Below are 27,258 nucleotides of genomic sequence, written 5' to 3' on the forward strand. Positions count from 1 at the left end.
CCAAATCTTCGTTGAAATATCTCTAAAATCCCCTAAATTAATTTTGTTGAATATTCGATTGAAGTATTAAAAAAATTGTCAATATTCCTCGAAATTTTGGAAAGGTATTGTTTTACTCCTCCTGATTATCGACAACTCCATTTTGCGAATACACAAGAGATATTTAAATACTTATGTAACATTTTTTTAGACAATAACAACTCTAAGAATTACAAATAATTTAACAAGTCAATTTATATAAGAGATATATACTACTCCGTCGATATCACTGTCAGTTTATATTTTGTGTTTGGTACTTCAAAATACACCAAATGCCTTAGTTTACTCCCACTTGGAAATTGGCTCCCACCAAATTCCCAAACACACCAAAACAAATAAGGGGTTTTTTGATATGGGTCCAAAGTAACTAAAAATTGGATCTATTTCAAAAATCAAAAGTCACTAAAAATTAGACCTATTTCAAAAGGTGGTTTATAAAATTGGACCTATTTCAAAATTTCCCAACAAAAACAAATGCATAATAGCTAAAAGGGTATCTCCAGCCCTCCATGAAATATCTCAAGAGTTTTAAGTTGGCAAGATTCCAAAACCACAGGATCTCTCACATGCCCTTTCCTTTAAAATGCTCTCCATGCACTCTTTGTTCTCATTAGCTCTCTCTCTCTCTCTCTCTCTCTCAAACATGGAAGCATCACATTTTCTACAAAGCAGGAGCTTCGTAATAACCACACTGGCTCAACCAAGGCATGTACATGAACACAAGCTACGGCGTTGTTCGATTGTCGCTGTGCTTACAACGCCGGCGGAGAACATGAACATAGCAACAGACGCAAGACCGGCAGATGCTGCAGTAGAAGGGAAGAGAGTTTACAAAGATAACTGGTTCGACCGAATTGCCATTAATCATCTGTCTCAGAATGTCCAGGCTGCAACAGGTTCTCTCACTTTATTCACTCGTTCATCTCAAAATTTAATGGACTGAAAAAAAGAAAAATGATTCACAAATGACATTATTTGAGGTTTGTTTTTTTTATATTTTAATGTTATTGCAGGGTTGAGAAACAATAGGAGCGGGTATGAAAGCTTGGTGGAGGCAGCAACAGTTGCATCCAGGAAGTTTAATCCAGCAAAACAGAGAGAACTAGTTCTTCAAGCTCTTGATACTGCCTTCCCAAAGCCAGTATTTTCCTTGGTAAATTCATATATATATATATATATATTGTTTTATTTTCTTCCAGAACATCTCATTTTACGTACTTCACATTAGACACAGAAAAAGAAAAGCATTTTAAGCAAACATGAGCATAGTCAAGTTGTTAGACAGCATCGTCTGCTTCTTTTTATATATCAAAGTTTGAACCTTCGTCCATATCTCATAGTTTAGAGAAGATTATCAAAAGATAACTTTATTAATCGACATGTATTTTGGTGTTTGGTTCTTTAGCTGCCTGCAGTACCTTTGTTTTTTCTACTGTTGTTCATTTTAATTTTCTCATGTTCTGGTTTATATGTGCATACCTTTCTTTACCTTGTGCTAAAATTGTGTTTTCCAATGAACAGCTTAGAACAATCCTACCTGAATCAAAATTTGCCAGGGAATACTTCGCAGTCTTCACCACCATCTTCTTTGCCTGGTTGGTGGGACCCTGTGAGGTAAGTAGAAGGAGACAGTATTCTTTTTTTATTATATAAATGTAAATTATGTTATATTAAATTGCTCCTTTTTCCTCTTTTAGATTAAAATGCTTCGATATATATATGTCATTTGGCCGGTCGTAGCATACCATTACTTCGACCACTTTGTTTGGAGAAATATTTTAGTATGTCATGAATGTTGTTTGTTAGGCAAATTGTAATAATACAATTGATCATAATTTTTTTTTAAGTTTCTGACTAATTATATTATTGTTACACTTGTTATGTCGGGCTGTTTCTTATTTACTAAAAAATCTCTCTTTTACTTAAGAAATGTCAAGTTCAGTCGTGCACACAAAAAACAAATAAATTAGCTTCCCAGCACATATGATTGATTTTAACACTGTTTTGTAATATAAATATGAAAAGTTATCAGGGTTTAGTCACTTGCATAATCTTTCTCACAAATAGAACACTCATGTGCACAAGCAATTAGCATTTTAAATGAAGTTGAATTGGAAAAATTGTAACTAGAGTGATCTAACTCTTGAAGGTAAAGCAATCGGAGCTCAATGGAAGAAAAGAGAAAAATGTAGTGTACATCAAGAAGTGCAGGTAAGTTTTTTGCTTTCACCCTTCATTGTAACTCAATTTCACTCCTCATTTTTACGAGAAATTTTTAAGTGTAGCTACAATGCAGAATAATACATCACATATTATTATATAAGTAGATGAAAGTTTTATTTTTATGAAATTTCACTCTACTTATATAATGACATGTGATGTACAACTATGTGTTCCAAGCATACTAAAAAATCTCTCAGTTTTTACCCTCAAAATTAAAGGGTCCCACCTCCTCACCAACCTAAGACACCTCCAAATTTTTTTTTTGTTAAATAGCTAAGACATCTCCATTGCTTGAAAACAATCTGCACCAATCATTGTGCTAATCCTGCCCTCCTTTCTTCTGCATTACCATCATGATTAATCATCTAATTGTCATCACACGTAATTATCATCACCATATAAAACTCATACTTCAATCACCTTCAGCATAATCTTTGGCTTAACAATTCCTTTTTCCACTTTTTTGTTTTAAGACAATTTTTTTTATAACTTCTCTCTTATTTTTCCAACAAATTTGCAGGTTTTTAGAGGAAACCAATTGTGTAGGGATGTGCCTTAATATGTGCAAGGTGCCATCTCAAAGCTTCATCAAGACTTCCCTTGGAATTCCTGTCAACATGGTTCCAAGTAAGTATGTTTATGTAGTAACAAAGAACAAACGTCTGTTCTATAGTCAGACTAATGATTTAGGCTATTCAAAATAAATTTACAAACTTTTTTTTTTTTTTTGGAAACCAAATACCATATCATAAATAGGCCTACGGAGAGGCAAACATAATAACAATACCAAGCAGTGTCAAGGGATAAACCACAACGACCCCTCCACCAAGTAGAGGCGTCACCCCCATCACCACCCTAACCCATTAATGAGGGCAAGGTAATCCGTCATTGTTCAATACATAGACCAACGAAGATGGGGGCCTAACGACCCAAACAACATCACTCATCTCCGAAAAACCAATTGATGCAATCTTGTGAGCCACGCCATTAGCAGACCGTGGCACCCAAGACCATCGGCAATCCAAGAAATCCCCCCCCAACTGTTTAACCCGAGCCAGCACCGGGTATGCCTCCCAACTACCCATAGACAGCGAGCTAGAAAGGCATTTAATCGCATCCAAGGAGTCCGATTCCAGAATTACATACCTTACACCCAGCTCTGCACCGAGCCTGCACCCGTGCAACAACGCAGAAGCCTCCGCTGCTGCAGCAGAAGGAGCAGTAATAGGATGCCGCGCAGCAGCCACGAACTTACTCTCCATGTCCCTCACAATCAATCCAACAAAACCCTTTTTTGATGCTTTGGACCAGCTAGCATCCACATTTATCTTCACAAAAGGGTAGGCCGGAGCGCACCATCTCGTAACTTGAATGTTCCTCCTTCTGTCACCCCCTCCTCTATCCCCATCCTTTGCCTTTGCACTAAAAAACGAGCTCACCGCCGCAGAGACAGCAGCCAGGACCTTTAACGGGTTAATGGGCACCCCTTTAAAAACAAAATCACAGCGAGCCTTCCAAATGCACCAACAGGTAAAAACAATATAAGATTGTCTCCACATTATATCTCCAGAGTTGCATAAATTTGGAGAGAAAACCCCCTGAATCCAGTCCGACCAAGAAGGGAGAGAAAGACGATCCATTTTATAACCCAAAGCCCCTCCAAACCAAATTGGCTCAACCCAAGAGCAGGAAAGGAAAATGTGCTCAATGGTTTCATCATGGCAGCAGCAAATAGGACAAGAAGAGGTTTGAGAGGACCTTCGTCGGAACAGTGCCTCCCGAGTAGGAAGACAATTATGAACAGTAAGCCACAAGAAATGCCGTAACATGGGGGGCACCTCCAGCTTCCAGATCACCTTCCAAAACGCTTTGGGAACCCCACGAACAGAAGGCCGACGCAAATCCCTTCTCGCCAACGATCTTCCTTGCAGCCATCTGTATCCTGACTTGACTGAATAAGAGCCGTTCTTACTCGTATCCCATATAAGTCTATCTTTACGACTTAAATCTCCAAGAGGCGTCTCCTCAATCGCCTGCATAGCCTCCCCCGATATGAAAGGCTGTAAAAAGTTAATATTCCACCGCCCCGACTCCGGACAGATAAGTGCACTGACCCTTAAACTGGGAGTAACCGCAACCTGGCCAACCGGCTCCTGGTGTCCAAGGGGCAAAGATGGAAGCCACCTATCCTGCCACACCCGCACCTCCTGACCACCCAAGATCTGCCAATGTGAGCCCTCCCTAATCAGGTCCCTGCCACAGATGAGGCTGCTCCACGCCCAAGAGGCCCGCCCACCCTTCTTTGCATCCCAGATCGAGCTATGTGGAAAATACCGAGCCTTAATCACCTTAGCCCATAGCGAATCCGGTTCCGTGATTAAACGCCAGCACTGTTTAGCAAGCAGAGCATCATTAAATTCCTGAAAATTTCTGAAGCCTAAACCACCCATGTCTTTTGGCAAACCCAAAACCTCATTTGAAACCCAGTGAATCTTGTGGGCTCCCTCCTTACATCCCCACCAAAACCCAGCCACCAACGCATCCAATTCCTTACAAACAGCGGTTGGGAATTTGAAAATGCACATTGGGAATGTCGGGATAGCTTGGATAACAGCCTTAATTAAAACCTTTTTACCGGCACGGGAAAGAGTATTTTGTTTCCACCCTTGTAGCTTTTCCATTACTCTTCCTTTTACATAAGCAAGACCACGCTTTTTCGACCGACCCCATATGGTAGGGACCCCCAAATATGTTCCCGGATTGAGTACTACCTTCATATCAAGGGCGTTCCCCATCTGCTCAGCATTCACCTTCGGAACGTTAGCCCCAAAAAATACACTGGATTTCTCCAAATTTACCTTCTGCCCCGACGCCACACAAAAATTGTCCAGCAGATGTCTTAAATTCCCGCAGTTTTTCATATCAGCCCGCAAAAACAGAAGGGTATCATCCGCAAAGAAGAGGTGAGAAATCACGGGTCCGGATCCACCTATCTTGACACCTTCCAACCTCCTTTGGTCAACCGCACCCTGAATCAGTTTGGATAGAACTTCCCCCACCAAAATAAATAAATAAGGAGAAAGAGGATCCCCCTGACGGAGACCCCTCGAGGGAGCAAAGGACTTTCCAGCCTGCCCATTTAGGAGAACAGCGAACTTCACAGACGAAACACAACCACTAATTAACGATCTCCATCTACTGCAAAAACCCATTCTTTCCATTACCGCATCCAAAAAATCCCATTCAACCCTATCATACGCCTTCTGCATATCAAGTTTAATCCCCATTTCAAATCTATTCCGAGCTTTCCTTCCCTTCAGATAATGAAACATCTCATGGGCTATGCCAATACAATCCTGAATTTGTCTACCCGTCACAAAAGCATTCTGAGAAGGAGAGATGATTTTAGGTAATAATACCTTCAACCGGTTAGCAAGAATCTTTGACAGAATTTTGTACGAGTAGTTGCACAGACTAATCGGTCTGAATTGCGACACAACTTCCGGATTTGGGACTTTGGGAATCAGCACCACATGAGTCTGATTTATCAAACTCGAACCCGCAGCATCCTGAATCAAATCTCTAACCAAAGCAGAAACACCCTCCCGCACAATCTCCCAGTATGTCTGATAAAATATCCCCTGGAAACCATCAGGGCCAGGAGCCTTCAGCCCTCCCATATTCCCAGCCGCCGCCTTTATCTCCTCCTCCGTGACTGGTGCAATTAGCGCCTCATTCATTTCTGGCGAGACCGATGGATTAATGCAATCTAGGAGCGACCCCCAGTTACGATCCCCTGCCGAGCTAAAAACTGAAGTGAAGTGATTATCCACCAATTGACGCACCTGAGCCGGGCTCTCCACCCAGTTCCCATTCTCATCCCTAAGCTTCACTATCTTATTTCTCCTCCGCCTCTGAAGGGTTGAAGAGTGAAAAAACTGAGTGTTAGCATCCCCCTCCCTCAACCATTTTACCCTCGATCGCTGGCACCAATAACTCTCCTCTTGGAGTCTTAACTCATCAATCTGCCGAGATATTTCCCTTATCTCATCATAGTTTGGACCCCAATCCCGCTTGAGCAAATCTAACTGGGAAAGAAGATCATGGATCCTGCTACCTCGCCCCATAAACTTAGTGTGATTCCACCTGCTTAAACGATAGCGGCAATCGTTTAAAAATCTCACCCACCTATACACAGGGCTGCCATTATGCCGCCGATCCCAGCACTTTTCCACCAAATTCTTACACTCTTCCTCCGAGACCCAATACGCCTCAAACCTGAACATCTTCCTTCCTTTCTGCCCTTCAATATTGGAAATAAGAATAACTGGGCAGTGGTCCGATGATAAAACCGTGTCATGCATAACTTGGGAGTTCGGCCAGAGTTGCTGCCACTTCTCATTCGCCATGACCCTGTCTAACCTCTCCTCCACCCAATCCCCTTTTCTCATCCCTCTCCACGTAAAGGCCGGCCCATTGAAACCCAAGTCCATCAACTGAGAGGAAGACAGAAACTCTTCTAAAAACCTAGGCCTGTTGTACAAAACCTCAACTCCACCAGACTTCTCATGATCCCACAGGAATTCGTTGAAGTCCCCGCCACAAATCCAAGGAATGTCCGTGGGGGTAAAGTGGTTAACCATCCATTCCCAAAACATATTTTTCTCACCTCTATACGGCGTTCCATACACACCCGTAATCCGACTCCAATGCGTTTGCCCTTTAATTCTCATCACAGCATCAATACTATGCTTGGACGAAAAGATAATATTAACCTCCAGATTGTCCTCCCACCACAAGCTCAATCCTCCAGAACTTCCAACTGGCGAAACATCAAAGCCATGAACATAACCCAATCTCCTCCTCACCCCTAGAATTCTATGATCTTTCATCTTAGTCTCCGATAAAAAGATCATAGAGGGTATCTTTTTGCGAATAAGCCCATGAAGAGCCCTGACTGTCGTGTTCGACCCTAGCCCACGACAGTTCCAGAAGATATAACTCATGGCTGGCCTGCGGCTGTTGAAGGCCAGCCGCCACCGCCCCGAGCCCACTTGCCCGCCTTCCGTGTCACCATCCTACCTTTATCAAAGTCCGACCCCCCTTCCATTACATCCTGTCTTCCAGTATTTTCACTTATTTCTTATTTTCCTCCGCCGTACGGTTCGCTCTTTCCATCATTAGCCCTCCATCCTTACTGTTTAACCTCCTTCCTATCTCTGCCTCCCTACCTTGGCAGTTCTCCTCCGTAACCGGGCCCTTGAGTTTCTTCTGTGGAGCTTGAGTGAGCATCAAATCCTGTGCTTCCCCACTTCTTTTACTGCCCCAGATTGGGTCCTCACCCTGGGCGGACAGAGTGTCATTGCCCCCCTGGACATCGCCCAATTGTCCTTCACCCACTGTTTTGATGCTTTCCATTTCAGAGTAGGAAGACGAATCCTCTCCCTCCCCCCGCATTCTTCTACGCCATTTTTTTTGACCTGTGCCACGACTCTGAGATGCTCCCCCAGTCTCAGTGGTTTGATTACTCTCATTTCTTTGTGAGTTTGACATCCGTAATCTACCTTGATTCTGTGCAGACATGAAACCCGGTCCGCGCACCGCCCCAGCCTGCCGGCGTTCCCCCCTGCCCACACACTCCACTCTCGTTGGTATCACCACTTCTCTTATCGGCGGCGCCTTAATCCACTCTCCATACGCTACCTTCCCTTCTCCAGGCATCTCAGCGGAGCATTCTGTATTGATATGCCCAATCCGTCCACACTTGTAGCAGAAATCTTGAAGCCGTTCATACCGAAATTCCACCCAGGTTTCCTTATTTGACTCCCTTCGAATCCAACAACCTTTGAATAATGGCTTCTCCGTATCAACTAAGATTCTTACTCGTACAAATCCACGGGCGTGCCCGGGATCCTCCATGACTATAAATTTCCCAGCCTCTTTGATTACACGCTGAACATTCTCAACAGAGGCTAAGCCCAGCGGGATTCCCCTTATTTGAGTCCAAAATGGAACAGCATTCAACTCCAACTCCTCTAAGGCGAGCTCCGGAGGCCATTTCACGACCGAGAACACCTTCTTCATCACTGCCCAGGGGACCTGCTCAATGATCTTTGAAGCCACATTTTCATCTTTGACCGCAATAATAAATACATTCTCCCTTACCCATTTTATTTCCACCTCACCCAATTCTTTCCAAGCTGCTCTAAGAATATTCCTGACTCCCCATTTGTTCACTGGTTTCTGCGTAAATACTTTCCCAACCAATTTAACTCCCTGCTCCATAGATGATAACTCCAATGTTTGGTTCAGTTGAACCACCAGTTCATCCACCCCACTAGTCGCCATCACACTGTAACACCTCTGCCCCACTCGCCCAGCCTGAGACGTAGAAGAAACCTTTACTTTCTGTAAACAACCTCAGACCACACTTATAAGCCACCCAGTATACCAGCTAATCCCTTTCTTCAATTCGGCCAAAAAAAAATCAACACAACTATAGTATCCACAGCAATGCAACCAATCGACCAACCTTACTGGTGGTACACCACTCCTCCCAATCGCTGCAGCCCCCACTCCCCAACCAAAATGGATCGGAGTTATCACCCCTGCTATAATCAAAGGTCTCAGCAGATCGATGGCATCAAAAGTCTCAAAGGCAGTGTATGACCTTTCTACCGAAACTACTCATCCATCGGCCTCATTCTTCTCTCTGAGGCTTAGACCTCATTCATACGCCCGAAAGACCAGTCCTCTTTTTAGACTCCCAAAATCAGAAACCACCCACTCATACACACACACACACACACCCTCAAGATGGATCACCCATCCCATTCCTCTCTCGGATCACCCCAGCAATCCCCATCACCCTCGATACTGAAATTGTCAAAATATGAAACCCCACCCCTGTCCACCTACAGACCCAGCCCCCGCAACCCAGACTGACATACTTTATGGTTCCCACCCCAATCACAACGCCCACCCCAGTACCCCCAAAGAGAGTCACCCTAAATTGATAAAACCCCAACCCACCCCATTCCCCCTCGAAGAGAGAGTCACCCTAAAATTGAGACGCCGCACCCCTTACCGTCACCATACACCCTTACAGCATCCCCCCTACTTCCTACCAGTATGATAGCAGCCCACCGCCCCAGGTAATACTCACTACATCTGCAGCCCCAAAACGCACAGACCACAAATCCAAATTGACAGAATCAAATCCCCCACTCAGATCAGCTCAACATCCCCTGCAGCCCTCGCGGGGTAGATCGACCTAGGTTGAAGAATCCCAATCCCGATCCGTCACCCTAGGCCTTCTCTCCACCAACCTTCCTGCTTCCAGAGACTCAGTTGCCCACCACCCAGTAGATCAAAGCCCAAAAGCTTGACCGGAGAAGCACATAACACAGATCGAAAACACTAACCTGTAATCACACGCACAGGGGCGGAACTCACGAAGAAGCAAACACTCTCACACCAGGAACTGACGTGTGTTCAAGGTTGCTCGATCAGACTCTCACCAAGAAGAGAAATACGCTCACAGAGGAGGGCTCTCACGGCGGAGAGAAGGCTCTCACGGCGGAGAGAAAGCTCTCACAGAGGAGAGAAAAAAAAAACTATAAATTTACAAACTTTTGGTAACAAAAGCTATGCCAAATATCCTCTTAAAGTTAATTTACTATTCAAATATTTTCATTAAAGATCAACGAAAATGGAAAGAAGACTGGCTGACAAAGTGATGGTAAAAGTTTAAATGTGGAGGGCCATGATCATGATGTAAATGGAGGGTCCATGCATAAACCCACAAAGGGTGCAAAATCTGCAAGTTGTACCGTCCAACTTCTAACATGACTACATGAGAGTGTTGATACCAGAATTCCTAGCCATAAATCTTCTATATACAGAATTTTCATGATTAATTGGTTTCTACTAAACTCTCCTCTTCCTCATGAGACCACTCTTTTTTTTTATTTATTTTTATTTTTTTATACAAGGTGATTTGCTACCCGCCCCCTTCCTCCGTGTGTTGGGCGTAGGTGGGTGCATGAGACCAATCATCTTTGCCCATATATGTCACCATAACATATGATGAAGGCACCCAATATCAACATTGTTCGGATACACCACTTGTCGGATAGCTGTTAGACAAACCATGATCAGTAAAATAGAGATGTCTCAACATCTAGCAGATAACTGTTGACCTAATCATATTGTGTACCATTCGATATTGCAGATTTTGATGATATGAGCTGTGAGATGATATTTGGTCAGGATCCTCCAGACATATCCAACGATCCAGCACTCAAGCAACCATGCTACAAACTATGTAATACTTCAAATATTGATCACTTTACTCGGTTGTATTACCTACGTACCCTAATATCCAGCATCATATATCTCATGCATAACTGATTCATGCAGGCAAAGTAAATAAAAGGCACAACAGTAATGACTGCTCCAAGTAAAACCATGGGATGCTTTCCATGGCAAAAAAAGAGAGGTAATTTTGGCTAAAGTTGCAAAACTAAGCTATTAGAATCTAGAAATTCTATGTGCAGCACGTTGATCATTCTTTGTTAAAGAACAGTTGAAAATGTAAACTTTAATAAAGAATATATCGACGTTTGTTTCATAATCGGACTAGTTAGAATTAGGACTTAGTTCTCTCATATTCTATTTGTTTATGCATCTATAACAAAGTGGCTATTGAAATCATAATTGAATATTCACAAGAATATATAGTAATCAAACTTAGGATCATTAAAGCAATCAAAACTCATTTCAGTCCGCTGTCTCTTCTTTCGACAGCTTTGGAGAAGTTCAAGCTAGATGACTACAAGAATGTAAATAATCATAGAAACTTGCAGCTCCAACACGCAACTGAGAAAGATTATGGTGTCAACTCATGGAATTTGTTGATCCTAGTTGAATCTTCATTTTTTTCCCATGACGCATCAGGAAGAAATCACGAAGAATAATGATGTACAAATATGTGACCAGACATTTCAATTCAAATCTAACTTTTTTTTCCCCTCAAATGATTAGCTGTTTAATTAGTAATCTGCTTAAAATTTTCCCTTCTAGGATTTTTTAGTATATTCTAGGCTGTTTCAAAATATAGAAACCCCGGAACACCATATTCATAGCAATAATAATTTTGATGATGTGTCTCAGCTTCTTAGTTACTCTAATGGAAACTCCAATTAGGTTTCCTTGGGAGGAGAAAGAGTTATTGAGTTCAGATGGAATGTAGGGTATAAGTTGAGCAAAGGGTGGCCTAGCAATGTTTTGTCTCCCACTTTCAACATCAGATGAGACTTCTTCTGTTGCCTTTTGTATTTCACTGAGACAGAAAACCAAGTGCCAAGAGACCGTCTTTGACCCATTAAAATATTCAACTGGTGAAAGTGGATTTCTTTCACCATAATAATATGCTTTGAAGTTTCTTCGTGTGTTCTAGATGTGTATTAGAAGGATAGTGGAGAGGAATCAGGCATGTTTGTAGCTTATATGAACAGAAAATGGTGAAGTTTTGAATCTGAGACGCAATGGCTTGAAGAGGAAGGCCAAATTCTAACGGAATCCACCACTTGTAATATATGAGCCGGTTTTGTAAGGGTAATCCAACTTCCAAGAGAATTCACCACTTAATATATGAGCCGGTTTTTTAAGGGTAATCCAAACTCCAAGGGAATCTACCACTTTCAATATAGGTAATACAGTCCGGTCGGTTTGACCACTTAACTGAGTTTTTTTTTACTTTTTAATTTAAAAAAAAAAGAAAAAAAGATAACTGGTGGCAGACCACTTAACTGAGTTGGACTTCACTAAATAGGCAATCTGTAAGTGGGATTAAGAAAACCGATATTTTGTAGGGAAAACTAATGAAAATGACTTAAAAACTTTGAGTTTTAATGATAAGGACAAAATAGAGGGTAAAGTGAATAGTATCATGATTGACTTTTTAGTGTAAAAATGTGGTTTTTCGTTAAAGTGAACAGTACCGTGAAATTTTCGTTAAAACTTCTTATTTTGTATGAACATAATAACAAATCAGTGAATATAATAGATGAGTAATAACCGCATCAAAAGTGCGAAAAGCGTTACTACACGACCACTGTCAATATTTTATTTGCGTGTCAAACTACTACGCAAGTTAATCTACAAATATAAACATAACTTTGGAGTTTGCAAAGAAAAAGAAATACCAGAATTTAAGCTTTTCTTTGAGTCTGAGGATCATAACAGGTACCAGAAATACCAGAAACCAACCTCTGAATTCTCTTTTTTTTTTTTTTTTTTTTTTTTTTCTTTCGTCGAAGATGAAATAGTATTAGATACGAATTGAAATGTTTACATCAGAAGCTAGAAAATTAAACAACCACTCTGTTTCAAAACAATCTCACGTATGATAACCCCCCACACTTGTGACATAAGATGCCACCAAATGAGCAGTCCCATTGCAGGCACGAGGAGTGGAAAAAAACTCAACAGAACTTAATTGCTTCTTAATATAGTTAATGTCCCATATAATACCTTCCATGACTGCCTCCGGTTGAGTCTTTTATGGACTTTAACTATAGCCACTAAACCCAATCCTCCCACTAAAAAAAAAAAAAACTTGTGATGTCATTAGCTAGTCATTATGAAGTGGCTTATTGTCCCTGAATTGGGTTCATATTTTTTGAGAGGTGCATTTTCACTTTCTCCTAGTCTCCTCGTTTGCTCATAAACAGTGTTAAAGCCATCATATTCTATGATATATAAAGCTAAGGGCTTTTGACGTAGATTAGGTCAGTCGTTTAGGACAATGTGTTCATCTGTGCCTTTACACGCAAATTCAAATTTCCGTCTAAATAAATAAGAATACTATATGTGTTATCAAAATAAAGCTAAAGACTGGGGTTTTAATTCAAGTTACAATGTGATCATGCAATCATCATCACCCAAACTAGATAAAAATCAGACAATTTCAGATAGAATATACTCATTTGAGAATTAGAAAGAAATAAGTTACTAACAAATGCTGTAGGTGAATTAGATCCTTGGCACTTTCTCTTTGATTAATTACTTCAATCTTCTGCGGTGGGAATTCGAAGCGGAAGTCAATGATCCTGAAGGTTAACTAGTTCATGAGGAATTTTCTTACCCAATTTATCAGGCCCAAAATTTGGTGGACCTTGGTGTATAGTTGGAACATGATGACTCAGGCCCAATGGTGCCTTCTGGTGCTACAAAGAAAGACCCAAACCCATATGAATAACGGGTCTTTTAAGGCCCATAATGAAAAAATGCATTTTTAATTCACTGGTATATTTTACACTAATGATCAACGTATTTTCATCGTACAAATATCATAATTTGTACCGTTTTGTCATTTATGCAAAAAAAAAAAAAAAAAAAAAAAAAAAAGAAAATCATTCCATTTGAAGAAACGATATTCATATGCATAAAACAAATATGTGGCTCATCATGAGGATGCTACTTTATATCAAAAGTGTTCAATGGTTGACACACATGAATGGCTAAACGATCTCCGAATTAAATGATTTTTTTCCAGAAATGATCTTTAGATGATGAGAAAAAGAATGAACGATTCTGATTATGATGTTTGTATGTTGAAAATGCGTTAATCTCAAGTGGTGGGCAAGTAGATTTGCATAGGAGAGGGACACAAGTATTTTCATTACACTAAGGGTTAAGTAATAAATTGCTATCGAATTTGTCATTCATGATATTCGAACATCAGATCTCTTATTTACATGTGAACTCTAATGTTGTTCCCTATATGTGAGGCAAGTGACGGGTTGATCGGATGCACACAATCGACACCTAATGGACGCATTGTTAGGTATTCAAGCGATACTTCACATGTCATAATATAAGTGGAAGAAATGATATATTTTTTCCGTTTTACTCCACTTATTTTGTGACTCGTGTTATACGCGCTTGAATACCGAACACTTCGTAAAAATTTCTCCAAGTAGGAAGGGGACTTTACATATAAAACAGAGTCTTCCAGAGACAAATTACATTGGTAATAGATGGGGATACATTAATCAAATGAGCTACTAGATGACCAGTGATTTATTGGATAAGTATGATTTGCCATGTCAACAGTGCCACATGTGCAACAATAGCTTCTGTCTTAAGCCAATGTATTTGAGCTGTTAACATAAATATTATTTTCCCTCCTTGTATTGTCGGTTAAGTACTCTGTATTCTAAAAAATATAGTTAATGAGAAATATTGAAGTTTTTCCCTCTTTCTTCTCTGTTAAGCGTTATTCTTCAATTCTTTGAGATCATATTCTGAGATGGTGATTATTAAGATGGTATCCATAGCTGGTTCGCTGACGCGGTGTTGATGGTTCGTTGTTTTCTGCTGCTACGCCTGGATGTGAGGTGATGTTGTTCTTGATTTGTGCATACAAAATTGGAGAATTCTAATTTGATTACAGTACTGGAATTTTTTTTTTGGGGATTTATATACCAATTGAAGGCCGATGCCATGTTATCTTGTTGTTTGAAGATTTTTTATTTTTCTGGAGGCCGATGCCCAAATTAGTGAATTTTTTGTTGTTGTTGATTCTTGAAGTTCGAAGGCCGATGCCATAGCTAGAATTTCTTTGATTCTTGTTGTTCTGTGATTGCATTCGTATATGGAATTGTATTTTTCTTCTTCTGTGGACTCAGATCTATAAAGTTGTCATCTGGGTTTTTCTTGCCGACTTAAGTTTGTGATTGGGTTTTTCTTGCCGACCTAAGATTGTATTTGGATTGTTTGTGTTTCTGGATCATCAATTGTAGATTTTCCTATATTCTACTTATGAATCATTGTAGACATCGAAATTTCGGTGAAATGAATATTAACCAATAATTAAAATTTCAACGCTTACGTTTCACATAAATTTTACATGTAGCGTGTGACTCAACGAAAAATCGAAATAAATTGGAAAGGTCATCAAATAGGACACGTGTCAATATCTGGCAGAAATGATTTATTTCATCTGATTATTTAAATCCAAAAATCAAGTTTTGAAATTCTATAAATAGGAGGCCAAGGCATTCATTTCGGAAGGAAGAAAGAAAGGAAGAAGAGAAAGAAAGAAGGGAATTTACATCACACCAAAACCTTGAAGCCTCGAAACTCTAAAGCTCTCAAGCAAATCCCGAAGGATCAAGAAAACACTCTTCGTTCTTCGTCAAATCCTCCTTCAAAGGTCAAGCCCCAACGGCCCTTGAAGAACTTCCACCGACTCAAGATCAAGCCCCGACGGCCCCTTGAAGAAAGTGTTCATCATCCGTTCGTCCTAAGATCAAGCCCCAACGGCCCTTTGGATCAACAACCTCAACAAATCCACACATCCAATCAGTCTTCAAGATTAGGCCCAAAAGCCCTTGAAGATCCGCTCATCCATCAACCCTCAAGATCAAGCCCCGACGGCCTCTTGAAGAAATCCATACACTCAGTCTTCAAGATTAGGCCCAAAAGCCCTTGAAGATCCGCTCATCCATCAACCCTCAAGATCAAGCCCCGACGGCCCCTTGAAGAAATCCATACACCCAGTCTTCAAGATCAAGCCCAAAAGCCCTCGAAGATCCGTTCATCAACTGTTCATCCCTAGATCAAGCCCCGACGGCCCTTTGGATCAACAGCTCATCCACAAACCTACACCCTGCGAAGATAGAATCAGAGGATCAAATTACAAAGAGATTGTAACCCCAAAATCAATACAAACAAAAAATATATTTTGTACACGTATTCTTGTCTCTTGTTTCAGGAATTTTTCGTGTTTACAAATTTGGCACGCCCGGTGGGATATCTCTACCTCTCATCTCTATCCTCAAATCATCGAAAAACGCAAATGGCATCAAGAAAGGATCAAGCTGTTCCTGCAATCAAAGCAAAGAACAAGAACATCATCGCCGCAAGTGGTGATATTTCGGGCATCATAACCCGAAGTAAGGCAAGAGCTCTTTTTGCTGCAGCTTCCGCCCCTGCATTAACTTTGTCAAAGGAACAAGAGCACTTGAGGTACGAGCCTGTGATCACCCTAGCCTCGCTAAGGGCATCAAAGGGGGAAAGCCCGAGGAAATACTCAGAGTCCCTACTCTCCGACGCTGATTCGAGCGGTAGTACAACCATGCAAGTCATGACCACTGGAGCAACTTCAATCGAGGAGCAGCTAGCTCAGATGAATGAAGCAATCGCAAAGCTCACACGGACTGTGGAAGAGAAGGACTTGCAGATTGCCGCACTTGTCAACCAACTAGATGCGCTGCCCGACGTGAAAGTCGACCCAAATATTGGCCTATTAAAGAAAGAAGACGACGAAGAAGAGGAGCCACCAGTGGAGAAAGTTGAAGAGAAGCTGAAGTTAGACCAATCAACGGCATTCATGGGATCTCTCTCTATCCAGCAGCTACAGGAGATGATCGCAAGCACTGTCAAGACACAGTACGAAGGAAGCTCGCATGACTCCGTACTGTACTCAAAGCCTTACTCCAAGAAGATTGATGCTTTAAAGATGCCAAGGGGTTATCAGCCCCCAAAATTCATGCAGTTCGATGGAAAAGGCAACCCGAAGCAACATGTCGCCCATTTCATTGAAACTTGTAACAATGCTGGGACAGAGGGAGACTACCTCGTCAAACAGTTCGTGCGTTCGCTGAAAAGTAACGCTTTTGACTGGTACACTGACCTCGAACCTGAGTCTATCAACAGTTGGGACCAGCTAGAAAGGGAATTCCTCAACCGTTTCTACAGCACTCGTCGTACTGTAAGCATGCTAGAGCTGACCAGTACGAAACAGTGGAGAGATGAACCTGTCGTCAACTACATAAATAGATGGCGCTCCTTAAGTCTGGATTGCAAAGATCGGCTTTCTGAAACCTCTGCCATTGAGATGTGCGTTCAAGGCATGCACTGGGGGTTACATTACATCCTCCAAGGCATAAAACCAAGAACATTCGAAGAGCTAGCAACTCGTTCCCACGACATGGAGTTGAGTATCGCTAATCACGGGAAAAAGGAGCCGATTACTAACTTCAATAAGGAAAAAGTATTCGCCCCAAATGTAGACAAGACCGGGAAGAAGCCTGCTAAGGAAGCTTTCACCGTCAACACTACCCCCATCAAGACCTCATCAGCGCCCATTAAGACCTCATCAGCACCCATCAAGATCTCCTCCAAGAAGAAAGCGAAAGAGATAAAGACAAGTGAGCCTTCTCGCACCCAAGACAGATACAAGAGCACCTTGAGAGAGTTGGAACAGAAAACGTACCCTTTTCCTGACTCTGACATGGCTGCCATGTTAGATGACTTGCTGGAAAAAAAGGTGATTGAGCTACCCGAATGCAAGCGTCCTGAAGAAATGAATCGCACAAACGATCCTAGGTACTGCAAGTACCATCGTATTGTGAGTCATCCTGTTGGCAAGTGCTTCGTTCTCAAAGAACTCATCATGAAGCTAGCACAACAAGGGCAAATTGAGCTCGACCTTGAGGACACGGCCGCAACGCATACCACTACAATTGCGTTTGGATCGTTTAATCCTGTGCCTCTCCAAACGACACCTGACCGTTCCCATGAATGCTCAAGTTGCACGGCACCTCCTACACAACCATCACTGGAGAGAAGCGACCAAGATGCACATGCTGATGATGAAGAAGGATGGATATTGGTAACCTACAAAAAGACAAGGAAACCAAGACCACGAGTCATACAGCCAAAGGTGGAACAAAGAAGAAATCACCACGGCCGCAACAATGCGAAGCCTAAAAGAAACATAAAGCATGATAAGACAACATATGCTGGGGAACCTACGGAGCAGGGGCTACGCATTCCCGTTTCCTTACATGAATACTTCCCGAATGACTTTTTCCAACAGAGCACTACTGTGGCCTGTCACATGGTTGAAGTAGAAATAGAAAAGCCCTCAAAAGGCAAAGCTATCGCCACTGAGGTAGAAAATGCCCTTACACCTGGAGAAGGTCTGCCAACACACTTTAGCATCGAGGAAGCGCTACCATTACCAAAAAAGATGCGAAGAGCACTAGCAGCAGTCTTGGCAGGTCCCGACGACCACGAAGTGCAAGAAAGTAATAACGAAGGCTCGAAGCTTCCGCCACATGAATGTGCCACATGTTGTGCCACCCATGACGTAATTAACTTCACTGACGAAGACCTACTGTTGGGATCAAAGCCTCACAACCGTCCTCTCTTCGTCTCCGGGTACATAAGGGAATACAAAGTCAACCGCATGCTTGTGGATGGTGGGTCGGCCATAAACATCATGCCAAAATCAACAATGACCATAATCGGCATCAAGGTGAATGAACTATCCCTGAGCCGTCTGCTGATCCAGGGTTTTAACCAAGGAGGACAAAGGGCGATGGGCATGATCCGAGTAGAGATGACCATGTGTGAGCTCAAATCAAGCACGATATTCCACGTGATCGATGCAAGAACTTCCTACAGCTTGCTCTTAGGAAGACCTTGGATCCACGCAAATGGGGTAGTGCCGTCCACCCTTCACCAATGCCTAAAATTTTACCAAGAAGGGGTGAAGGTGATCCAAGGTGATACCAAGCCATTCACCGAAGCCGAATCGCACTTTGCAGACGCCAAGTTCTACATGGATGAAGACATGGTACCCGAAGCCCTTCCGGAAGACATCAGATCCACGGGCAAAGCAGCACCTAAAAAGCAGGAGTGGCAAGTCATGCCTAAAAGGAAAAAAGAGCAGGATGTGCCATCTTCAAGCAAAGACGATGACGAGTTTGCTAAACCTGCAACAACCAAAGGGAGTAGGATGCCGTCAGAAGGACCGAACGCACCCATATTTCGATATATCCCGATGTCAAGAAGAAAGAATGGTCAATCTCCATTCGAAACTGGAACAAGAGAAGCCGACACACAGTGGCATGCGGATAATCTGAAGTTGCTCAAGACAAATGCAGTTTTACCTTTGACACAGCTAGGGGGTGCTAAGGTCGCAAGACTACCACAAGGCTTCATAAAAGCTCTACCAAAGAAGGTGGAATCAAGCTTTCTTCCAACCAAGAGGACCGATGAAGGTTTCGACCCTAACGCCTACAAACTCATGTCAAGGGCCGGGTACGACTTTGCTTCTTCTGCAGTGGCTGGAAAGAAGGTTTCAAACACTGTCAATGACGAAGAACGTAACCTCACCAAAACTCAAAAGAAGTTGAAGGAGCATGGTTACGGAGTTGACAACAACAAAGCTGGACTTGGTTTCACACCAAATGCACCTGTGATGATTTCAAACAAAGCAAAAAACACTAACGCTCAACACATCAGCGTGAGCATTGAACGAGACCAAGAAGAGCCTAAACCCTCCCCTCGGACGTCGGTCTTCGATAGGATGAGCCATTCAAGCTCCAGAACTGCAGTGCTTAATCGCATTGGTGGTCAAGACCGAACCTCTGTCTTCAAGAGGCTTAACGACACCAGACAATCCTTATGCCAACAAGCTCGAGAAGACAGCACTGAAGAGGAGATCCAAGATGTTTTCCACATCACGGTTCAAGAAGGTAAAGAAGACGAAATCCCCGAGGAAGATGTCACTGCTGCACCACCACAGCTCGAAGATGGGGGGCAAGCCACGATCAATGATCTCAAGGAACTCAACTTAGGTACAAGCAAGGAACCAAAGCCTATCTTCGTAAGTGCATTATTAAGTACAGACGAGATAGAGGAGTATTATCAGCTGTTGTTAGATTACAAAGACGTCTTTGCCTGGACCTACAAAGAAATGCCCGGCCTGGACCCTATCATCGCTGTTCATCATCTTGCGGTCAGGCCTGGAACACGGCCGATAAAGCAAACTCAAAGACGCTATCGATCTGAGCTTATCCCACAAATCGAGGTCGAGATTAACAAGCTAATCGAAGCAGGCTTTATTCGAGAAGTACAATACCCCAAGTGGATCTCCAACATCGTCATTGTCCTTAAGAAATCAGGACAAATACGTGTTTGCGTAGACTTCCGGGACCTCAACGATGCTTGCCCAAAGGATGACTTCCCCTTGCCAATCATTGAAATCATGGTGGATGCAACCACTGGCCATGAGGCATTATCATTCATGGATGGCTCTTCTGGGTACAATCAAATTCGCATGGCCCTCGAAGACGAGGAACTAACAGCCTTTCGTACTCCAAAAGGTATCTACTGCTACAAGGTGATGCCCTTTGGTCTAAAGAACGCTGGAGCTACGTATCAACGCGCAATGCAGAAAATCTTCAATGACATGCTACACAAAAACGTAGAATGTTACGTTGATGATGTGGTGGTTAAGACGAAGAAAAGATCAGACCACTTGAAGGATCTACGAATAGTGTTTGAAAGGCTGCGAAAATACAACCTCAAGATGAACCCGTTAAAGTGTGCGTTTGGCGTCACCTCTGGAAAATTCCTCGGCTTCATCGTCAAGCACCGTGGTATTGAAGTAGACCAATCAAAGATCAAGGCCATTCAAAGCATGCCTGAGCCAAGAAACCTGCACGAGCTGAAAAGTCTACAAGGACGGTTAGCCTTCATCAGACGCTTCATCTCCAACCTCGCAGGGCGTTGTCAACCGTTTAGTCGCCTTATGAAGAAAGATGTTCCATTCGTATGGGACAAAGCATGCCATAATGCTTTTGAAAGCATAAAGAAATATTTGTCAAGCCCACCTGTCCTGGGGGCACCTGTGCCTGGGAAACCACTCATATTGTATATTGCTGCTCAGGAAAGTTCAATCGGAGCACTCTTGGCGCAAGAGAATGAATCCCAAAAGGAAGGAGCACTTTACTACCTCAGTCGAACTCTCACCGGCGCTGAGTTGAACTATTCCCCAATAGAAAAGATGTGCCTCGCTTTGGTGTTTGCCATCCAGAAACTCAGACATTACATGCATGCTTACACCATCCACTTGGTTGCTAAAGCCGACCCTGTCAAATACGTTATGACTAAGCCAGTCTTGACAGGGCGACTCGCTAAATGGGCTTTGCTTCTTAATCAATACGAGATCATCTACGTCTCAGCTAAAGCCGTCAAGGGACAAGCGCTAGCAGACTTCCTGGCCGATCATCCAATCCCGGCTGATTGGAAAATCTCAGACGACTTGCCTGACGAGGAGGTGTTCTACATCGACATCTTCCCGACATGGACGATGTTCTTCGACGGATCCGCACGAGCAGATGAAGTGGGGGCAGGAGTAGTATTCATGTCACCACAAAGGCACATACTACCTTACTCCTTCCAACTGAATGAGCTATGCTCCAACAATGTTGCTGAGTACCAAGCATTGATCATCGGGCTCCAAATGGCGATCAACATGGAAATCACAGCTCTTGAGGTATATGGCGATTCCAAGCTCATAATCAACCAACTCTTAACTGAATATGAGGTGAGGAAAGATGATCTCGTCCCATACTTCCGGCTAGCGACCCAACTGCTACAAAAGTTCGAAGCTGTGACACTAGAACATGTGCCAAGAAAGGAAAATCAAATGGCAGACGCTCTCGCCAATCTAGCCTCGAGTATGACACTAAGAAAAGATGAAGTTGCAGACGTGCCGGTTTGCCAAAGATGGGTGATTCCGCTCGTTAATGAAATGTCACTAGATGATACAAATGTCATCTCAGTACTCCCAGTCGATGCTGAAGAGTGGAGACAGCCGCTGATCGACTACTTAGAGCACGGAAAGCTTCCAGATGATCTTAGACACCGTTCCGAAATACGTCGACGAGCGCCTCGTTTCCTTTACTACAAAGGAACACTCTACCGACGCTCTTTTGAAGGACTGCTCCTGAGATGCCTAGGTGAGGAAGAAGTTAATCAAGCCATGGAAGAAGCACATTCAGGTGTGTGTGGGGCACATCAATCTGGACCAAAGCTACATTTCCAGCTTAAAAGAATGGGTTACTACTGGCCGAGCATGGTGAAGGACTGCCTGGAACACGCCAAAAGGTGCCAAGCCTGCCAATTCCACGCCAACTTCATACATCAACCGCCTGAACCATTACACCCTACAGTTGCTTCATGGCCGTTCGACGCATGGGGATTGGACGTTGTAGGACCAATTACGCCAAAGTCATCTGCAGGGGAAGCTTACATCCTAGCTGCAACAGATTACTTCTCCAAGTGGGCTGAAGCCATACCTTTAAGGGAAGTAAAAAAGGAAACTGTTGTTCGTTTCATCAAGGAGCATATCATCCACCGATATGGGGTGCCTCGCTACATTATCACTGACAACGGAAAGCAGTTCTCCAACCGACTCGTGGACGAGCTTTGCGACAAATACAAGTTCAAGCAGCACAAGTCTTCCATGTATCATGCGCCAGCCAACGGCCTCGCGGAAGCATTCAACAAGACGCTGTGCAACCTCCTGAAAAAGGTAATCGGCCGAACAAAGAGAGACTGGCATGAAAGAATAAGTGAAGCACTTTGGGCATATAGGACTACACATAGGACTCCTACCCAAGCTACACCTTATTCTCTCGTATATGGCGTAGAAGCTGTTCTACCGCTCGAAAGTCAAATTCCCTCACTAAGGATGGCTATACAAGAAGGCTTGACTGATGAAGAAAATGCAAAGTTGCGCCTTCAGGAGTTGGAAGCACTGGATGAGAGGAGGCTCGAAGCTCAACAACACTTGGAATGCTACCAAGCACGGTTATCCAAGGCATTCAACAAGAAAGTCCGCCCAAGGTCTTTCCAAGCCGGAGATCTCGTGTTGGCATTGCGTAGGCCTATCATTACAACTCATAAGACAAAAAGCAAGTTCACATCAAAATGGGATGGACCCTACGTAATACAAGAGATCTACACCAATGGCGCCTACTTAATCATGGCAGAAGACGGGTTGGAGATCGGCCCCATCAACGGCAGATTTTTGAAGCGCTACTACCCCTAAAGCAAACGCACCACGCTCCTGGCCCGCAAGAGCATAAACTGTGTACGGCAAAATCATCATAAAAACCATCACTCATTTGAACTACGTTATGACTTGATCTCTTCTTTGGAAGAGTACGTAGGCAACTTGAAACTTCAAAACTTCAAGTACAGTCACATCAAAATAAATAAATAAATGTTTCATTAAAGAAAGTCAATTTTATTACAAAAGAAAAGAAAAAAAAAAAAAAAATAAATAAATACATATGTTACTATGAAATATATATATATATATATATATATATATATATATATATATATTCTCTACTTGAAAAAAAAAAAAAAAAAAAATACATATGTTATAATGTATTACAAATAATAATAATGGCGGTGGGCTGGATTGTTGAAGATAAAGCCCAAAACCGTGAGTGGGCTGGATTGTTGAGGATAAAAGTCCAAAACCGTGAGCCTATTGGCATCAGTCCAATGGCGTCCTTCTTCTTCCTCGCACCCATGCCCAGCAACCCCTCCACCACCAGTCACCATCTCCCCTGGGAATCCTGTCCCTACTGGTATCACCTTTTTGGTCACTTACATCCCCATAAAGATCCCTAAGTTTTGCCAGGTTGCTAGATGCAGACGTTCTATCCTTGGTTACATCTCTCTGTGGGCTCGAATGAAGTGTGCTGCCCGCTTGCAAACTCCGACTTCCACCCCTGTTTCCAGACAGCTCCTCCTCTCCACCGGCGGGGCCACAACCTGCCTTGGAAACTGAAGCAGCGGACGAGCAAAGAAGTACGGAAGCGGGTCTACGTCTGCCCCGAGACCTCCTGCGTGCACAACAACCCGACCCGGGCGCTAGGCGACCTGACGGGGATTAAGAAGCACTTTTGTCGAAAGCACGGCGAGAAGAAGTGGCAGTGCGAGCGGTGCTCCAAGAAATACGCAGTGCAGTCCGATTGGAAGGCGCACATGAAGACCTGCCAGGTAAGCAATGCCTGGAGAGTGGGCTGATAGAACATGAAAGGAAAAAGGCCCGTCTTGGCCTTCGCAAATCAAAGAATAAGATAGAGCTTATCTTGCCTCGCCGTGCTTCAAAGCGACTAGCTGGAGTTGAAGTTGGTCCAGTTCCAGAACTGAAAACAAGTACTCGAGCATGTCGAGTTGCAATTAAACAGTCAGGGGAGGGAGTATGCCATACAACTGAAGGTTCTTACCCTGGTGATTTGCTCAGTCGTGCGTCCCAACATCCTGATTATTTTGAGGTTGAGCCAAAAAAAAAAAAAAAAAAAAAAAAAAGCATATTCAAAACGTGGAACGAGCAATTAATGGTGATGACAAGCAACGGCATGCTTCTGTTTTCCCGTCGGGGAGCCGAAGTAGCCCAGAAGAGCATGCAGGAAAACTTAAAACTGATGATAAGGCGGAAAAGAAACCAGGACTTCAACCAGACTTGCCTCTTGAGGATTTCTTCACAGAACCCTGCATTGCATTTACAATAGAGACTCTCACTGGAATAGGTTTTGACAATTCCAGGAGCAATGGTGAGCATTCTTCAGGGGACCTGGCTACTCCAAAAGGTCATGCTGGGGACGTAGAAACAGACAATAAGAGCAGCAGCAGCCATGACTGCTTCACCTTCTCTTTCTGTTGCCATAAATGGCAGAGTCCTCATTGTCGGTGCCACCGGTTTCGTCGGGAGGTTTTGTAGCTGAAGCTAGCCTCGCCGCCGGCCAACCCACGTATGTTCTCGTCCGGCCCGGCCCTCTTCACCCTTCTAAGGCTGACACCGTCAAGTCCTTCAAACACAAAGGCGCTATAATCTTACAGGGGCTGATCTATCCACCATTGTCGAACAGCAGAAAGATCTCTGCCTCAAGATTTGGCTGCTTCTGCACCTCCGCCATGGCTGCTGCCTTTGAATGTGATCAACAAAACCAAAGTTTGTCAACTCACACCCAAAGACCTCATCCATCTTCTTGCCTCTGCTGCTGCATTTGAATCGGAGAAGAACTTCAACGACCGCTGTCAAACGACTAACCGATCGCGAAGCTCGACGCTTTGCACTACTTCAAGCTCTGGCTGCTTCTGCACTTCCGCCATGGTCGCTACCTGTGAATGTGATTAACAAAAACAAAGTTTGTCAACTCACATCTGCTTGCCCCAGCTGCAACTCCGTCTCTTGCCTCATGCTGCTCTAAGCTCTTCTGCATTCCTCCCTGCACCATGTGGGGAATATATATATAAATAAAAATAAATAAATAAATAAAATAAAAAAGATGATGCATGCTACTATTAGCAAGCCAAAACAAAAAGGAAAAGTGGTAGGAATGATGGTGTCGTGGGGAAAGCAAATGTCCAAAATATATATATATATATAAAATATTATAAAAAAAAAAATCTATTTTGGTGGATCAGTACCACCGAAAGCAAAGAAAAAAAATATAATAAAAAAAAAAAAAAGATCTATCTTGGTGGATCAGTACCACCGAAAGCAATAAGAAAAAAAATAACAATAAAAAAAAGAGAAGAGGATCTTGGTGCATCGGCACCATGTGGAAAAAAATAATATATATATATATGCGCTCTATTTAGCACATTACGCTAAATAAAATAAAGTTTATTTATTGATATCTCTGATAAATTACAGATATGTGCTTACACATGAAAAAAAAAAAAAAAAAAAAAAAAAAATACAAAGATGGAGCTTTCACAAAGGTTGTTCACGTGAAGCCCCATTACTTGGGAAAAACTACAGAAGTGGGAGGCATCAAAGAAGAGGCCTCAATACTTGGTGGAACGCTAGATGAGCCAGGAAAAATATGCCTCTGGAAGAAAGCCGCAAGCCTTTGACGGTTACTTTGCATTCGACCATTGGATTCTTGCAGCTCATCAAGCTTCCTCTTCATGCCCGACGAATAGTTATTTGCAAGCACATGCAAACTTCTATTCTCGTACTTAAGCAGTTTGATATCTTGCTTAAGACTTTCCACCTCCGCCATCAAGGATTCAACTTGGCGGGAGCGAGCAAGTAGGCGTTGACCCATGTTGGACACAGAGCCTGCACACTGAACACTGAGAGCGAGGGACTCTTGAACGGCCAACTCATCGGACCGTCCTGAAAGCAGCCGACTATCTTCAGGAGTGAGGAGGTTCCTAGCTACTATCGTAGCTGTTGTTGCGTCCTTCATCACAGAGTCTTCACCTGTAAGAGGACCGTTAGAAGATAAAAAAGAAGGGCGCCATACATTACCTTGATGGGGCACAACCGGATCGCTGCTGAGACTCAAATCTAAGCAAAGGTTCGATGAGTTAGTCATTTTTCAAAGGTGTTCAAAGAGAAGGGATATAAAAAAAAAATTTCAAATGGTCGGAGACAATTTTTCAAGAATGGGCAATCTTCAGAGTGTGAATGTTGGGGTGATCAATACCGCTATAAAAAGCCAAGGCGACACGACCACCGATTCAAAAATCCGGATTTTCCTGCGTGAAGTTCGGCGACGCGTTCGCAGCTTTTCAGAAAACGCGTTCAACTTTGTCAAAAGATATCTGACAAAGTCGAAAACACGTGGAGGCCATCATCGCGACTACACGTCTTTAGCCGACAAGCGCAAAGTTCGGCGACGCTTTCTCTGCTTTTCTCTGCTTTTCAGAAAACGCGTGCAACTTTGTCAAAAGTGGCGCTCGTTCAGAAATCGAAGAGGCGTCGTTCAGATATCGAAGAGACGTTTGTCGACAAGGGTAAAAGAACGGTACCACCACTTGCTATTAAGAAATCCCTATATACGTCGACCTTCGTCTCTTATGACAAGGCAGACCTGAAGAAAATGCCCAACTCTTCCTCACCTCTGAGGGCGCACTCCCAGCAAAGCCTCTCGAAATACACAATTCTTCTTCTTCCTTTGAGAAAACCTATTCAACCTTTGAAGATACCAGATGCCTCGAGTACAGATGACCCAGGAGGAAACGATAGATTGAAGCATGTGCTGATTCATTCACCGCTTCTTCAAAAGCAAAGGTATCTCATATCATCAAGGGCGAAAGCAAATGTATCTCATATCATGCTTTTTCCCTATCTTTTCCTTTGCCCTTGTT

At 42.9% G+C, this 27,258-nt stretch overlaps 1 protein-coding gene and 1 pseudogene across 2 annotated transcripts; both read left to right on the forward strand.

Annotated features, from left to right (window-relative positions):
- The first annotated feature begins 682 nt into the window (after window positions 1–682).
- On the forward strand, window positions 683–10,727 carry LOC137741690 (beta-carotene isomerase D27, chloroplastic-like). Of its 2 annotated transcripts, XM_088679413.1 has the most exons (7): window positions 683–935; window positions 1,053–1,192; window positions 1,561–1,653; window positions 2,189–2,250; window positions 2,783–2,889; window positions 10,496–10,588; window positions 10,684–10,727. In XM_088679413.1, exons 1-7 carry the CDS (start codon window positions 683–685, stop codon window positions 10,725–10,727), a joined length of 792 nt encoding a protein of 263 aa, XP_088535539.1. The 2 variants fall into 2 exon arrangements, with proteins under 2 accessions (XP_088535539.1, XP_068337494.2); XM_068481393.2 differs by lacking the exon at window positions 10,684–10,727 and having other exon boundaries at window positions 10,496–10,674.
- Window positions 10,728–23,547: 12,820 nt separating this feature from the next.
- LOC148693264 (uncharacterized) lies at window positions 23,548–24,874 on the forward strand (annotated as a pseudogene).
- The last annotated feature ends 2,384 nt before the right edge of the window (window positions 24,875–27,258 follow it).

Source organism: Pyrus communis, chromosome 11 (genome assembly GCF_041283825.1).
Source record: "Pyrus communis isolate YQ-2024b chromosome 11, ASM4128382v1, whole genome shotgun sequence".
Taxonomy (NCBI): Eukaryota; Viridiplantae; Streptophyta; class Magnoliopsida; order Rosales; family Rosaceae; genus Pyrus; species Pyrus communis.